The sequence below is a fragment of the Phaseolus vulgaris genome, chromosome 6 (genome assembly GCF_000499845.2).
Source record: "Phaseolus vulgaris cultivar G19833 chromosome 6, P. vulgaris v2.0, whole genome shotgun sequence".
NCBI classification, from domain to species: Eukaryota; Viridiplantae; Streptophyta; class Magnoliopsida; order Fabales; family Fabaceae; genus Phaseolus; species Phaseolus vulgaris.
Window position 1 is genome coordinate 13,761,534 of NC_023754.2, and position 18,033 is coordinate 13,779,566.

At 32.7% G+C, this 18,033-nt stretch overlaps 1 protein-coding gene across 1 annotated transcript; it reads right to left on the bottom strand.

Annotated features, from left to right (window-relative positions):
• Nucleotides 1-5,974: 5,974 nt before the first annotated feature.
• LOC137833418 (secreted RxLR effector protein 161-like) lies at nucleotides 5,975-6,592 on the bottom strand. The gene has a single exon (XM_068641770.1). The coding sequence runs from the start codon at nucleotides 6,590-6,592 to the stop codon at nucleotides 5,975-5,977; it is 618 nt and encodes a 205-aa protein (XP_068497871.1).
• Between the last annotated feature and the right edge of the window lie 11,441 nt (nucleotides 6,593-18,033).

An 18,033-nucleotide genomic window follows, 5' to 3' on the forward strand; every position in this document is an offset into this window, starting at 1 on the left:
TTTGACACGAGTGTAAATATTAAAGGATACGGATACCAGAGTTATAGAAGGATCCTAATATTAATTGGGTGTCTTTTATAATTATCAGTTGTTTCTCTTTATAGAGGAGAATAATTGAGTGTCTTTTCTAATTATCAGTTGTTTCTCTTTATAGAGGAGAATAATTGAGTGTCTTTTCTAATTATCAGTTGTTTCTCTTTATAGAGGTGAATAACTCTTTTATTTTGTCTTTGTGTGTCATGATTGATTCTAGTATTTAATTATTGATTTTTTTTCCTCTTTAGTTAAACCTAGAATGAGTGTACTACTTGTATATATTCAGACCATTTGTTTTGATTTTAATAACAAGAAAAGAGAGATATTCATTCTCATATCTTTTACCTTCCTTTTACTCTTTGTTCATCTTTTGTTCTCTTTTATTCATCTCTGTTCTATTTCTATTTTGTAATATCGAGTGTTTGTTGGGCTTATCAGGCCACCCGCTATCGGGCCGTTATCGGACCACCCATAATATGTTATCCCACGCAAGAGTTGTCACTCTCGGTGTGACGAGGGGTGTGTTGGAGATCCCACATCGACTAGAGATTAGGACATTTCATTGTATATAAGTGGGTGCAAACCTCACCTCATGAGCCAGTTTTATGGGGTTGAGTTAGGCTTAAAGTCCACTTTGTAATATGGTATCAGAGCCATTTCGAGCCTATCCTAGCGAGTGTTTGTTGGGCTTATCAGGCCATCCGCTATCGGGTCGTTATCGGACCAACCATAATATGTTATCCCATGCATGAGTTGTCACTCTCGGCGTGATATGTGGTTGAGTTAGACTTAAAGTCTACTTCATAATAGTGAATAAGAGAAAACTGTTGTTGAATTCTTATTAATGTTTCCAGCCATGCTTTAATATCTGCTAACATAAAAAAAAATATGAACTATTTGGTTTATAACAAATGTTATATTCCAATGCTATTAGTAATCAATTTTCCAAATAATAGAAGAGACAAAAATATTTTAATAAAACAACAAGACACATTGAAAACCTAATTTAAGAAACTTGTTAATGATCAACTCAAATTTAAAAAAAAAAGTAAAAAACACTCAAAGCACATTACAACTATAATTCTACTCAAGATATTTTATCAAACACCTACAAAACATAGTAAACACATTTTCACAAACACATGATATACTAGTTTTAATGAATTTTATGAAAATTTTAGGAAACATGTAAAGATTAAAAATTGAAAATTACTCAAGTTTAAACTGATTTAACTGATTGATATTGAAAAAAAATACTCAAAAATTGTAAAAACAATAGAAACACACAAAAACAACAACACACAAATAAGAATAACTAAGACACACTAGTGATGGTTCAATGAACAAATAATTTTAACTGAAGAACAAAATATATTATCAAATTTAAACTGTGGAAACAGGTCAAGACATGAAAAACATTATTTAAACAACATGGAACAATTAGAAACAGTAGAAGAACTTATTCTGAATAACCTAGGCTCATGATATCCCTTGATGCAATATGACCTTGCATGCAACTAGGAGCTCTTCTTCAAAATATGTTTAAGTTTAATTTTATTTCATGAACAAGGAGATTGAAGTTGCAAAAGCATGATTGAAGGTTGAACTTGTCACAGGTTGAGTTTGAAGATGGAGATATGAGTTGATTCTGAGTGAGGTTAGATAAATACTTAGTTTCTAAAGTGAGGTTGGACTGACATTGTTGAAATAAGGGGAGATAAGTTCAAGAGGGAGGTGAATTGAACTTAGAAGATTTTCGCAAATATTTATTTATTGCAAAACAAAGACAAATCAACAAATTATATTACCAATTAAGATATATTGTTACAACAATTAAGTTTGTTTAAACTAAACACAATTGATTAAATATTTTCTAAAAACTCTTCAATACATTGAGACAAGACAGAAACACACAAGTTAGAAATACATTTGAAAATAAATTTTAACTATTTATATTGAAAACACATATTGATAAAAAAAACAACCAATTAATCCAGAAGAATGGTGGATTGAATTAAGGACAATGCACCAATACATTGTTTACAATTTCGAATCAGTTTAGTGAGACAATTTGAATATTAATTTTTCTATAGAACAATGTCAAGAAACACTGTATGTATTAATTCCAACAAATTTAGAAGATTAAAAAATCACAGAAATACAATACTATGTTGTAGAGATGAAATTAACTTATTCTTTTACGAAAACAACCAATTAAACATGTCATATCAGTTTGTTATACATTAACTTCAAAAAGGAAAAGAGTAAAGAGACAAGAACACAAATATTTTTATATTGGTTCACTCTTATTAAGAGCTACATCCAGTTTCACTTTACACCAAAGTGGTTTTCACTAAAAATACAATTTCCAAAAGCATTCTTGATTTCTAAAAAATCAGGACATTTCATCAACATCATATACTCCTCAGAGGAAACCAGATTAGGAACATAAGTACCAATAAAATCTTCCACATTACATGTATCCTGATCATGAGAAATAGACTTAGCATAAAGAGTTTTATATAAGTCCAAAATATGTTTTTCAATGATTTTAGGATCCTCAATAACCACATTATCAATCCGTAAACGATGAATCCCACCAGAATTATTTCTCCTTTGAACAACAGCATGGAAAAAAGCAGTATTTCTATCCCCATCTTTAAACCAAAGCATCTTAGTTATTTCTTTCTAAAACAAATATTGACAGTGAAGAGCATGATAAAGCTCCTCCTTAGTTATCTTTTCTTTACAGAGAAGCCCGTCAATATCAGACATACTAGCAATATCTAAATTTTGTTGAATACCAAGGAGGAGATCCTACTTAAGAATAACTGCATTGTGAACATTACCAAAATAGTTTTTATTCCAATCACGAAGCTCATTTTTCAACCTTTTTAACTTATGTTGCAAAATAAACATAGGACACCCAACAACCTTATTATTTCAAGAGTCATCCAGACATACTCTGTTACATAAAGCCCTATCTAGTCTTCTATGAATTCTATGCACCAATACATTGTTTTGCACCAATAGTGGATTGAATTAATGACAATGCACCAATACATTGTTTACAATTTTGAATCAGTTTAGTGAGACAATTCAAATATTCATTTTTCTATAAAACAATGTCAAGAAACACTGTATTAATTCCCAAAAATTTAGAAGATTAAAAAATCACAGAAATACAATACAATGCCGTAGAGATGAAATTAACTTATTCTTTTATGAAAACAACCAATTAAACATATCATGTCAGTGTGTTATACATTAACTTCAAAAAGGAAAAGAGTAAAAAGACAAGAACACAAATATTTTTATACTGGTTTACTCTTATTAAGAGATACGTCCAGTTCCACTTTACACCAAAGTGGTTTCCACTAAAATGCAATTTCGTTACACAAAAATCACAAACATTGTTCTTGAACACTACAAAAATACAAACTACAACTGTAACACCCTATTACAACACCATACAAATCCAGGAAACACTATCTTGGACAAAAACACAATACAAGAAACATCAAATTAATAGTATGAAACGAATAAATATGGAGCAAAGAGTTTAAGAAAAACAACATTGTCTTTTATCCTCGCAACATCAATGAAAAACCATTCACTTAGCAAGATGATGAACACAAGTCTCCAAGAACTTCAAAGAACCTCAATATTTTTCAAAACTTGTAAGATCATATTTTCTAAAACACTTTTTCACAAAGTATAGTTTCGCAAACGTGTCTATTACTCTTTTCTCAAACATAAAAGTCCCTAATTATAGAAAATTTAAAAGTACAGTTTAGTTAGAAAGAAAGGTTACAGTTAAGAAAATCAACTTGTTGAAAACACGAGTTAGGTTGTTGATTTTACTTTAAAAAATGGTCTAATTCAGGTTTTTCTCATATGTTATAATGATACAAAATAGAAACTCTTTTTAGGTAACATATTAAAGTATAGTGTTCAACATATGGAAATATATTTTATAAAAAGCTAAAAATCTATAAGTGTTTGTAATAATTTTTTTTTATAATAACATATTGAAAAACTTCAACTTTCCATAAATCAATTAAGAACCAGTTGTAAAAACGTTTTAATCAATTAAAATGTTAGTTCTTGGATTCATCATCTCATAAAGCAAAATATAACTCATCAAACAAAAAGGTTACATTAAGAGGCTCAACATGTTAGAATGTGTGGTCAAAACAAAAGGGGGTGAATTGTTTTCACAAGAGTTTTGCAAAGATTGGAAGTAAAGTGAAAAGTACTGAAAAATCAACCAATTAATTTTTCGTTCAACTAGATAAAATTTCAATTTTATAGTTCTTTATAAAAAAAATCAATCAATTGTTTTCTTAAAACAACATGTTGTTTGTACCAGTAAAGAAAGAACACTTTGTTATGAAGTGTATAAAAGAAAGGATAAAGAGATTTGTTAGAATCTATGGCCTTAAACAAGAGGGGTGAATTGTTTATAAGAGATTTTCGAAAACTTTTGAAGGTTCAATGAAATTCTGTGCAAAAATCCAGAAGAGGAATCAAGTTAGCCAAGAACCCAAACTATTTTAAAGAAAAACACAGAAAAACAATCGGTTGTTTCTTCAAATCAATCGATTATACCAGTTAAAAGTTAAACAACTTAAAAATAGAATTTAAAGGAGTTTAAGATAAAGAAAAATGCACACAAACAGTTTAGATTGGTTCACTGTTACAATAAGAGCTACATCCAGTTCCCAAAAACCCGCTGGATAATCCACTAAGCAATCAAACCAGATTACAAAACACCACACACCAAAGTGGTGACCTTGAACCCTTCAAGAAACACACTACATTTGGCAAACCACACCAAGAGTATTGATTTTGAACACCTCAAGAACACAAAACATTCCTTGGCAATGCAACAACAGAAATATAGAAGATTGAGAAAGGATTACATGTGATCAAAGAACAATTTGAAAAGAATACAATTGCAATCATATTCCACTTTCTCTTGAAAATCCAAAGATTTATGTGAATCTTGAAAACTTGAGATCAAATATGTCATACTGAATTTCTCAAAATTGTTTCTTACTCTTTATAAACATATAACAAACTATTTATATTTTCCAAAGATTGGTCAAAACATTTAATGAAGGAGCGTTTTTAGTTAGAAATCATTTAAAACAGATTCACCAATGAAAAACAGAATTCTGTTAGGATTTTCAAAGAAACAATCGGTTGAAACCAGAAACAACCGATTGATTTGGTTTGATAGTTTAGTCAACCAAGTCAAACAACTTTCAACCTTTTTGAAAACATCTAGGAACAAAACAACTGGTTGATTTGACAAAACAACAGGTTGTTTTTCACTTAGTTGGAAAAACATAGAATTTCAAAAAGGTTTTAATTCACATCTATTTTAGATTCAACAAAAGAGTGGATCTCACTTTAACCTACCCAGATCCCACCCACACACAGCAGCACACCAACCTTTCATCAAACACCTTGGATTTGGATTCTTCAAAGCACTTGATCACTCTTGATCAACAATCTCCCCCTATTTGGTGAAGACAAATCCCTGGTTGCTTGTGTTGATCTTTTTGAATTTGAAACAGCACCTGCAAAACAGAAACTATGCAATCCAGACCATCTCTAAAAGCAGGTTATGATTACAATCAACTAGTTTTCTACATAATCACAAGAGTAGAAAAACCAGCCATGAACTATGCCAAAACACACCAAACTGCACCACCAAAATAGACATCATATGCAGCTGAATTTTAAATCAGAGTAATAGCAGTTTTAAGACAACACATAAACCATATTCTCCCGCTATTGTCTTCATAAATAGAATTAGGAAGAGAGAAAAACAGTTTTAAGAAAGAGTTTGAGAATCAAGAATGCCTAACTCATTTCTTAAAAAGAAAAACCTGTCTTTTGGCAAAGGTTTTGTGAATATGTCAGCAAGTTACAGTCTTGTTTCAATGAATTTCATCTCACAATCTCCATTGTTCATATGATCCCTTATGAAGTGATGACGAATCTCAATGTGCTTTGTTCTTGAATGCTGAATATGATTTTTGGTGAGATTTATAGCACTTGTATTGTCACAAAGCAAAGGAACCATGCTAATCTTTAAGCCAAAATCTTCTAGTTGTTGTTTGAGCCAAAGAATTTGTGCACAACAACTTCTAGCAACAATGTATTCAGCTTCTGCAATGAAAAGAGCCACACAAGCTTGTTTCTTGTTATGCCAAGAAATGAGACTTGATCCAAGAAGATGACAAGTGCCACTTGTGCTTTTTCGGTCCAGCTTACACCCTACAAAATCATAATCAGAATATCCAATTAAGTGTATAGGAGAGTGAGAAGGATACCATAAACCAACATTGGTTGTTCCTTTGGGATATTTGAGAATCCTTTTCGCAGCCTTGAGATGAGATTCCTTTGGATTTGCTTGAAATCTTGCACAAAGACACACGACAAACATGATATTCAGTCTACTTGTTGTAAGATAGAGTAAGGAACCAATCAATCCTCTATATTTGGTTTGATCTACCCCTTTTCCAGCCACATTAGCATCCATATAACAGCTTGATGGCATAGGTGTGCCAGCTTCTTAGCAACTTTCCATTTCAAACTTTTTGAGCATTTATTTGCAATACTTTGATTGACATAGGAAAATTCCATCTTTGGATTACTTGACCTACAGTCTAAGAAAGAATGAAAACTCCCCCAACATAGACATTTCAAACTCACCTTGCATAGCAGCCATAAATTCTTCACATCAACTATCCTTGGTACTACCAAAAATGATGTCATCAACATAGATTTGGACCAATATAATTTCAAAATTTGACTTCTTGATAAAGAGAGTCTTGTCAATCATCCCTCTCTCATAGCCATTGGATAAAAGAAAGTTACTAAGCCTCTCATACAAGGCCTTTACAAGGCCTTGGAGCTTGCTTAAGCCCATACAAGGCCTTTTTCAGCTTGTATACATGGTTGGGATGTTGATGATCTTCAAAGCTCGGTGGTTGTTCAATATAGACTTCTTCATTGATAATTCCATTAAGGAAAGAACTCTTAACATCCATTTGAAACACATTGAATCCACTCATACAAGCAAAGGTCAGCAACAACCTTACAACTTCTAATCTTGCAACTGGAGGAAAGGTTTCACCATAATCAATGCCTTCTTCTTGATTGTAACATTTGGCAACTAGTCTTGCCTTGTTTCTAGTAATCACACCAGCCTCATCTAACTTGTTTATGAAGACCCATTTAGATCCAATGATGTTCATCTCATTTGACTTGGGAACAAGAAACCATACATCATTCCTAGTAAACTGATTCAACTATTTATGCATTGCAACCTCCCATTTCTCATCATTAAGTGTTTCTTCAATTGACTTTGGTTCAATTTGAGAGATAAAAGTTGTGTGCCTGCAGAAGTTTGACACAGTACTTCATGTAGAAACCCCTTCCTTTATCTGCCCAATGATGTTTTCCACTAACAGATCCCTTGTAATTCTCCATTCTTTAGGCAACTCATCCTGTTGTAGAATTTCAACCGGTTGTTTCGACGAATCAATTGGTTGTTTTTCTGGACAGGATTCTAGCTTCTGCAGAATGATGTTATGTTCATCCTCTTCAGTGTTGTTCTTTGAGGATTTCATATCTTTGTGATCAATTTCATCAAATACCACATGAACAGATCCTTCTACAGTCATTAGTCTCTTGTTGTAGATTCTATAAGCATGACTATTTGAGGAGTAGCCAATAAAGATGTCATTGTCAGCTTTTTCATCAAACATTCCCTGATTTTCTTTCCCATTATTCAGAACAAAACAACTGCATCCAAACACTTTTAGGTGACTAATGTTTGGCTTCCTTCCATTGAAGAGTTCATAAGGAGTTTTCTTCAAAATTAGCCTTATGAGCACTCTATTCATCACATAACAAGAGGTGCTAACAACATCAACCCAAAATTTTTTGGGTAGGGAGGATTCACTTAGCATGGTTCTTGCTAATTCTTCAAGAGATCTGTTCTTTCTTTCCACTACTCCATTCTGTTGAGGAGTTCTTGGTGCAGAAAAGTTGTGCAGGATCCCCATCTTTTCACAGAATTTGTTGAATTTCTTATTTTGAAATTCCCCTCCATGATCACTCCTTATAGAACCAATGCTACTGTTTTTTGTGTTTTGTAGTCTTCTAGCAAGCTTTTTGAAGGCAGAGAAAGCATCACTCTTTGATTCGAAGAAGAGTGTCCATGTGTACCTAGAAAAATCATCAACAATAACAAGAGCATAATAGTTACCACAAAGACTCATGATTCTTGAAGGACCAAACAAGTCCATGTGCAGCAACTCAAGGGGTTTTGAAGATGAAACAACATTCTTTAATTAGAAGGAATGTTTGATTTGTTTCCCCTTTTGACATGCTTCACATATGTGGTCCTTCTCAAACTTGAGATTGGGTAACCCTATCACAAGATCTTTTGAAATTAATTTGTTCAAATGATTCATGTGAATGTGGGCTATTCTTCTATGCCATAACCAAGATTCATCATGCTTAGAAAGAAGACAACCAATGGAACAAGAAGAAGAGATATCTAAGAGATAAAAATTGTTTATTCTTTTACCAATCAACATTACTTCCTTTGAGTTGGGAAGACATATCTCATAGGAGTTTGGCTTGAAGATGACTTGATAACCCTTGTCACACAGTTGGCTAATGCTAAACAGATTGTGTTTTAGACCTTCCACATACAAGACATCATGAATCAATAAGTTGCTCTTGTCTCCTATAGAGCCTCTTCCAAGAATTCTTCCTTTGTTGTTGTCTCCATATGTCACATGCACTTCTTGTTTGAAAGTGATGTTCAAACTTAGATTTATCTCCAGTCATGTGTTTGGAACAACCATTGTCCAGGTACCATAGCTGCATGTTTTTCATCACATTTCCCTACAAAAGACAAATTCAAGTAGATTTGGTCCCCTTACAAACGCTGGTCCTTTTGCATTACATTTATCACTGGGAACTTCAGAGTCTTTGGGAATCCATCTCATAATACCTTTAGGAACAAAATATTTCCTAATTTTACAGAATCCAACAGAGTGACCTCTCTTCATGCAATAAAAGCATGTAACAACCGGTTGTTTCGATTTTTCAATCGGTTGTTTTTCTGACAGTTTTGAAAAATAGTTTGAAAACTTATTCTGCTTGCTCTGTGGATTAAAGCCTAATCATGCTTTTCCAAAAACACAATTTTGAGATGCTAAGACATTCTCAAAGTTGGATTTACCCTTTGAAAGTTTATCCACAGTTTTCACAAGGTAGTGAACATTCTTTTCAAGAAATTCACAATTTTCACAAACAAGAGAGTCACACTTGTAAGAAGAGTTTTTGTAAAGCATTTCAAGATTTTCAAATCAGTTTTTGAATTCTCCAACTCTTCTTCTAATGCCTTGACTCTATTTTCAAGACAGTTGTTCAACCCTCTCAATCGGTTGTTTAAGAGAGCCAATCAGTTAGCTTCCTCATGAGTTTCTTTAAAAGCTTGAAGAAATTACTATAGTTTTCAGCATTTAAAGAAGACAAGAACTTACACTACTTACATCATCTTCCTTTTTGGTCATCAAACATAGATTGACTCCTTTTTTAATATTCTTTCTTTTCCTTCTTGCTTGACTTCTTGTCCTTGCTTTCTTTGCTTCATTGATACTCTCATGAGTTGCTTTAAGTGTATCCCACATCTCCTTAGCAGATTCACATCTTGAGACCCTGAAAAATTCTTTATAATCTTGCTCTTTTATTTTCATCATCAGTCCATTGGGACCAAGGTTTTTCAATAAAAACATCATCATTTTCAAGCTTAGGAATAAAAGGGTCATTTTCAATAGCATCCCATATTCCCCTATCTAGAGATTCAACAAAGATTTTCATTCTAACCTTTCAAAACTAATAGTTCAAACCACAAAACAAAGGTGGCCTGTTAATTGAGGCACCCTCCCCAAAAGGTAGTTCTTCAGCCATAGAAAAAAGATTTAGGATAAAAAACTTGAGTAACTACAAGAACTTAGCTCTTGATGCCAATTGTTAGAATATATGGCCTTAAGCAAAAGGGAGGAGGGTGAATTGTTTATAAGAGATTTTCGAAAACTTTTGAAGGTTCAATGAAATTCTGTGTAGAAATCTAGAAGAGGAATCAAGTTAGCCAAGAACACAAACTGTTTTAAAGCAAAAAACAGAAAAAACAATCGATTGTTTCTTCAAATCAATTGGTTGTTTATACCATTTAAAAGTTAAACAGCTTAAAAACATAATTTAAAGAAGTTTAAGAGAAAGAGAAATGCACACAAACAGTTTATACTGGTTCACTCTTACAACAAGAGCTACATCCAGTTCCCAGAAACCACTAGGTAATCCACTAAGCAATCAAACTAGATTACAAAACACCACACACCAAAGTAGTGACCTTGAACCCTTCAAGAAACACACTACCTTTGGCAAACCACACCAAAAGTATTGATCTTGAACACCTCAAGAACACACAACACTCCTTGGCAATACAACAACAGAAATACAGAAGATTGAGAAAGGATTACACCTGATCAAAGAACAATCTGAAAAGAATACAATTGCAATCCTATTCCACTCTCTCTTAAAAATCCAAAGCTTGATGTGAATCTTGAAAACTTGAGATCAAATATGTCAAACTGAATTTCTCAAAACTATTTCTTACTCTTTAGAAACATATAAAAAACTATTTATATTTTCCAAAGATTGGTCAAAACATTTAATGAAGGAGCGTATTCAGTTAGAAATAATTTAAAACAGATTCACCAATCAAAAACAGAATTCTGTTAGGATTTTCAAAGAAACAATCGGTTGAAACCACGAAACAACCGATTGATTTGGTTTGACAGTTTAGTCAACCAAGTCAAACAGCTTTCAACCTTTTTCAAAACATCTAAGAATAAAACAATTGGTTGATTCGACAAAACAACATGTTATTTTTCACTTAGTTGGAAAAACATAGAATTTCAAAAAGGTTTTAATTCACATCTGTTTTAGACTCAACAAAAGAGTGGATCACACTTTAATCTACCCAGATCTCACCCACCCACAGCAGCAACACCAACCTTTCATCAAATACCTTGGATTTGGATTCTTCAAAGCACTTGATCACTCTTGACCAACAAGATTTACACAAGGAGGTTTATACAGGTTCACTCTTAACCAATAGCTACAGCTGGTCCTTAGCTAACCACTGAGAATTCACTATGCAATCAAAACTATATTACAAAACACACTAAGAATGTTGATCTTGAACCCCTCAAGAACACACAACACTCATTGGCGACACCGCAGTTTACAGAAACCCTTCCTTAAACTGACTTACACACAATTACAATATTCAAAAGAAGGAAATAGAATACACCTGGGCTTTACAAAGTAGTAGTACAGAAGAAAAGAAAACCCAATTCCTATTTCACACACAAGCGATGATCCAAAGGCTCTTGATTCTCTTGAAAACATTTTTAATAAGCTCTATTTCTTAGGTTGTTGAAAATATCATTTTTTTTATTAGCAAAGAATAAATAAAATAAAATTAGACACTTCAGGGGTGTCCCAACCCTTATAAAAACACTTCAGGGGTGTCCCAACCCATATACTCACAGTGGCAAAAGCCAACCTGCTCAGCACTTGACCAATCAGACTCTACATACCCTAAACCAAATAGAATGGAGTGGAAAACCACACAAAAAAATCCTACTACCCCGTCTTGGTTCATACAACCAGTCTTTAGTCTAAACAATCCCTACTACAACCAAAGAAACTACACGCACTGTTACAAATCACAATACAAATACATACAAGTAAAAATCTCACACCCACAACACCATGCTAAGGAGAACCCATTCTTCTTCAAAACCAAAAGTACCCTTACCTGTCTGTCGGCATTCCCGATATCCGTCGGACCTGTTCAAACCCACCACAAGAGATATAACAAAGATCGAAACTCACCTCCAAAACATCATAATAAAACTCACAACCTGCAACCAACACCAAATCCCTTTGTTGGCCAAAGACCAGTGTTAGTAGTACCCAACCCAAAAGCACAATATAACATATATGCTTACTTACCGACCGACATTTTTAATAAGCTCTCTTTCTTAGTTTGTTGATGAAAAGAACATTTTTTTTATTAGCAAAGAATAAATAAAATAAAATGAGACACTGCAGGGGTGTCCCAACCCTTATACAAACACTTCAGGGGTGTCCCAACTCTTATACAGACACTTCAGGGGTGTCCCAACCTATATACTTAAAGTGGCAAAAGCCAGCATGCTCAACACTTGACCAATCAGGCTCCACATACCCCAAACCAAACAGAATGGAGTGGAAAACCACACCAAAAAACAACCTCTACTACCCCGTCCTGGTTCATACAACCAGTCTTTAGTCTAAACAATACACGTAAAATAATCCCTACTATAACCAAAGAAACTACACGCATTGTTACAAATCACAATACAAATACAAACAAATGAAAATCCCACACCCATAACCAAACCCACAACACCATGCCAAGGAGAACCCATTCTTCTTCAAAACCAAAAGTACCCTTACCTGCCTGTCGGCACTCCCGGTATCTGTCAGACTTGTTCAAAACCACCAGAAGAGATAAAACAAAGATTGAAACTTACCTCCAAAAGACCAACACCAAATCCCTTTGTTGACTAAAGACCAGCATTAGTAGTAAATAAAATTTTTCAAATCCTAAATAAATACAAAACCTAAATTATTTAATGTACTACTTGAATAAAAATACGGAATAAATTAAATTTTTAAATAATTCAAAATTGCTAAAAAAAAGAAACCCTGAATATTTAATTTCATACGTAAATAAAATTGTTAAATTATTCAAAATCTTAAATAAATACAAATTTAAAATATTTAATTTTACTATGAACATAAGAATATTAATCTTGAGGATGAATTTAAATAGAAAAGACTGTAATGTTATTTAATGTAAAATATTAATAAGAAGATGATGATGAGATTAAGTTTGGTTTGAGTGAGGAACTTTCTTGAAAAAGCAAATGGACCATTAGGTCTGTTACACATAGTGCCAATTCATAGTCATTTTTTTACTTCCTTCAACAGTCCTTCATTAGAGGCAACTCATACTTTTTCTAGCAGATAAAAAGCCTCAGTTAAAAAATGCTTTTACTACCATGTGTTCTTACAAATTTCTTTATTGTGTTGTCTCCATTGTTGTAGACTTTTTACTCTGTTTCGGTTTTTTTGGACAATGCCTTTTCATGAAAGCCAAATTTTTTGCTTTTTCTTTCTACTTTTATGGTTTTTTTGTTCATGTTAATGCTCCACACCATAAGACCTTTATTTTTCTTTTCGTTTGTCTTGCCAATGGTCAACCTAAGAACCACATTCACTACATAGCTAAGCATGAAGCGGAAAGGTAATAAAGGTTTCATCTTTGGTCATTTTGCACAAAAAGTGTTAATAAAGTTTGCATTTTTACATGTATTCAAGTCACACATTTAACAGTTTTTGGATTTTGTTCAAAACACTTTCTGTAAAAATTGTGGATCTGACACGGGTCATTTTCTACTTTCAGTAAACTTAGATCTGATTTTATACCTTTACCTCATGTCTTCCATTTGATTCTTTGTTTTCTTTACATACCTTAAGTCATTAATGTTGCTCATTGTGCTTTGTATCTCACATTTTCTCCTCTTTGATTTATTTACGTTTTTCACTAATTTGTCAACGTCACCACTACTTTCATAGGTTTGTCTCTTGATTTTTCATGTTCTCAAACTGATTCCACCATATATCAAGCACCAAGGTAAGATTTTCTTCTTCTTTTGTATGCATGGAAAAGCAATAATGCATCGTTCAATGAAAGTGGTAAGATTTCCCCGATTTTGGATTTTGTTGTTTTATACGTTTTCGGAGTGTATTGTATGTTGCTTTTATCTCTATGTTGTGCAATCTGTGTATTCTTGCAATATGTGTATTATTTCATAAATTTCCAAGCAAGGGTTCCTTTTTTTGTTAAAAAGAAAAGCTCTTTTGCAATTTTCAAAAACAAACCTAAGTAAAATTCTTATTTTTCGGCATAGTAGGGTTTTCAAATCATGGTATGAATTTCTAAAATGTTGTACTTTATGTTTCATCCTTTTGACACATTTTTTGGACCTTTAATTGTTTACTGTGATTGTTTATAGATAGATGTTTGTTCAAATGTCTTCTTTATACAACCTAACAATTACATTTCCCTGCAATTTTCATCTTTCTAAAGTCAACAAAGAACTTCATTAATGGCAATGTTTAAAGTAGAAACATGTTCTTTTGAATCTAAAAGCAAATTTGTTTGCACGTTTTAAAGTTTCGGTTTTTTATGTTTTAAAGTTTCGGTTTTTTATGTGGTTAATCTCCTCTGTATACAATCTGGCAATTGTTTATAGTTAAATTTATGATATTTCTTATTTCTATTCGTATCTTTGCTATGGGTAATGTTTGTTTTTATACATTTTCGTAGTCATCAAGGTTTTTCATTGATTCTAAATTTGAAAAGTCAATTTTATTAGGTAAAGTTTGTATTCTTGCAATTTGTGTATTATTTCATAAATTTCCAATACAAGGGTTCCTTTTTTTGTTAAACAGAAAGGCTCTTTTGCAATTCTGCAAAACAAACCTATTTAAAGTTCCCATTTTTTGGCATACTAGGGTTCTCAAATTATTCTATCAATTTTTAAAATGTTTTACTTTATGTTTCATCTTTTTGACACATTGCTTGGACCTTCAATTATTTAAGGTGATTGTTTATAGATAGATGTTTGTTCAAATCTTTTATGTATACAACCTGACAACTATATTTCGTTGCAGGTTTCTCTTTCTAAAGTCAAACAACAATTTCATTAATGGTAATGCTTAAAGTAGAACCATGTTCTTTGGAATAGAAAAGAAAATTTGTTTGCACGTTTTAAAAGTAAAGATTCTTTATATTTTTAATGTTTGTTTTTATATGTTTTCGAACTCAATATGGTTTCTCATTCATTCAAAATTGCAAAACTCAGTATTGATTATGTTTTATCTTCTTTTTCTGACAATCTTACGCTTAAAGTATTTATTTTCCCAAAATTGTATTAGACCATTTTAGGTTTTGATTCTTTAAAAAATGTTTTCTTTTTCATGAACCTTAAGTGATAGATTTTTTGTTTTTATGTATATTTTGTATTAATGAAACATCAATTATTCTTCATGATCTTTAATTTCTATACTTTTTTCTGTAATTTTGTTTATTTAAAAATGTTTTTTTATTTCATGAACCTTAAGTCATGTTTTTTTTTCTGTTTTATAGAAAGCTTTCATCTTAGGCATCACTATGCTACTTGACATCTCAGCTAGGCTGATACCTCAAGTAACAACAATCATTTGCCATCACATGAAAAAATTATTATTAAAAAACGGAAAAAGAAAAAAAAAATACAAAAATATGGGGAGACTAGACCAAAACCCATATGTTAACAAAAACGATGCATAGGTAGACTATACCTATTAATAAAGAATTCTAAGAACATACTAGATGGAAGCCTACTATACCAATGATAGGATTTTGTATGAATAAATCCTAAATTAGCCAACTTATCAGCACATGCATTCCCTTCACGAAAAATATGAGTAACCCTAAACCTGATTTTTTCACAGTAATTAAGACAAGTATTCCATCGATTATGAAGCATCCAAGGAACATTTGTCCTAGCAGTAAACGCAACATAAACCAAGGCAGAGTCACATTCCAGTCAAACATTAGTAAGTCCTAACTTTTGAGCTTCCTCCAAAGCATATATAACTCCATAAAATTCAGCAACCAAAGCAGTCTGAACATCAAGAAACGCAGAAAAAGCTTCAACAAACTCCCTCATACTCCCACGGAAAATACCTCCACAAGTGGCAAGACCTAGATAACCCCTAGCAGCCCTGTCAGTGTTAATTTTAACCCAGCCTGGTGAAGGAAACTCCCATCTAACAAGAAGAGGACAAAGAACTTTACCAGTATGAGTATTAATACCAAAAAACTTAATCACACTGAAATCCATCATATCATTCTTTATTGAAGCATTAGACGAATTTTCCACCTAACAAGTTAAATCTTTAATAACTAAAATAGCCCTGGAAACCTCAATCTTATCATGAAAACAAGGATAATTCCTCATACACCATATGATGAGAATAAAAAATACATGAAGATGACCAAGGATGCTACAATTGAAGGGTCATCTCAACAAGCAAATAAAGACCTCATTAATAGGAGGAATGGACAAGGGTCAAAACATCTAAAGTTCTTCTTATTATTCTTTTCAAAAGATAAGGCCCAAGCCCAAGAAGCCCAAGCCCAAGCCATGAGGAGCAAGGCCAAGGCTTTAGGAGATGAGCATCATTGGATGTCTCTATTTGTAATTTCTTTAGTGTAGTTTTTAGTATAGCTTTAAAGAAAGGTGTAGATATTAAATAAGGGGTGCTATTGTACAAAACAAGTCACACATTCCATGTGACATAAAGAGTAGGTGTAGATGTAGTTTTAGGAGGTGCCAAAGTAGGAAAGCAAGTCACACTTCTCATGTGACTTGAAGTTGGCGCCGAATTTGAACTCTTGTATTTCAATTTGTGCCTTTTCATTTTCATCTCCATTTTCGTTTCCTATTCATGTCTTTGTAATTTCAATCGGTAGTTCGTGTTCTTATGTTGTGTTCTTTCATTTCATTCGGTTGTTCTTGTTCATCTTGTGTTTTCCTTTTCAATTCTTCACTTGTAGCTTAATTTGATTAGGTAATTGTGTTTCAATTCCTTATGTTGTTTTCGGTTCAATGTGGAATGACACTCAATCTTGAGTTTGGTTCATCTTTTGGAAGGCTTTGTTCTCCAATGATGTTTCCTTAAGTACATCCACTTGTACCGATTTGTTTGTCTTTGATTATAACTCCTAATTGTCATCATTCTTCATATATATTGTTGTCTTCATATTTTGAAAAGTGTCTATGCTTGATTCAACTCACATCACCATAGCATCCAAATAGAAAAGGTTATCACAACAAGCATAAACAATTTAACCAAAGGACTACCATCACTCTTAATAAAAGAAAGAAGATCATCCTTATTAGAGAAATGAGAAGTAGGAAAAATCTGTCGAACCCAACTCCAAATATACAAAACATTAGGGCATTCAAAAAATAAATGATGAATAAATTCTTCATGCTTTTCACAAAGCGTACACATAGAACAAATATGGAGACCTTTATTTTGAATATGTTGATCTGTAGGAAGCCTTTCCAAAGGACAAGAGTTTTGGAAGGTGGGATATCTGAAGACCAAATAAATTTACCCCAACCATAGGAAACTCCTGGTTCCAAGAAAAAAGTCCTAGCCGATTTAAGAGTGAACTGACCAGACTCATCTAGAATCCAATTAGGAACATCTTGATTCGCCCTAACCATTATTTAACTAAAAAGATTAGGCATATGCTGTAAAGACAACAGAATATTCCAATCACGACCTATCCAAAACTGATAAACTGTATCCGGAATGTTAATATCTTCAGATAACCCTGCAATATGTGCTAAAGAAGTAGTAGAACACCATTTATCATTCCAAAAATTAATAAAAGAGTATGTACCAACAGTCCAAAAAGTATAATAAAGTATAGTAGAATAAAATTGCTTAATTTCAGGACAAAGAGATGAGGATCTATAAACCATTCTAAACTCGTATTTTGATTTAAGAACCCTGGCTTTCAAGAGTAAAGACCAAGACTTGTTGCTATAAGCAAAGTTTCAAGCAAGCTTAAGCAGATATGCATTATTTTCATGGTGAAGATTAATAATCTTCAAACCTCCATTCTCGAGGGGAGAACAAATCGTAGCCTAATTAACAGTGGCTATGCCTTTCTTCAAAATATATCTAGTCCATATAAAATTTCGACACCACTGC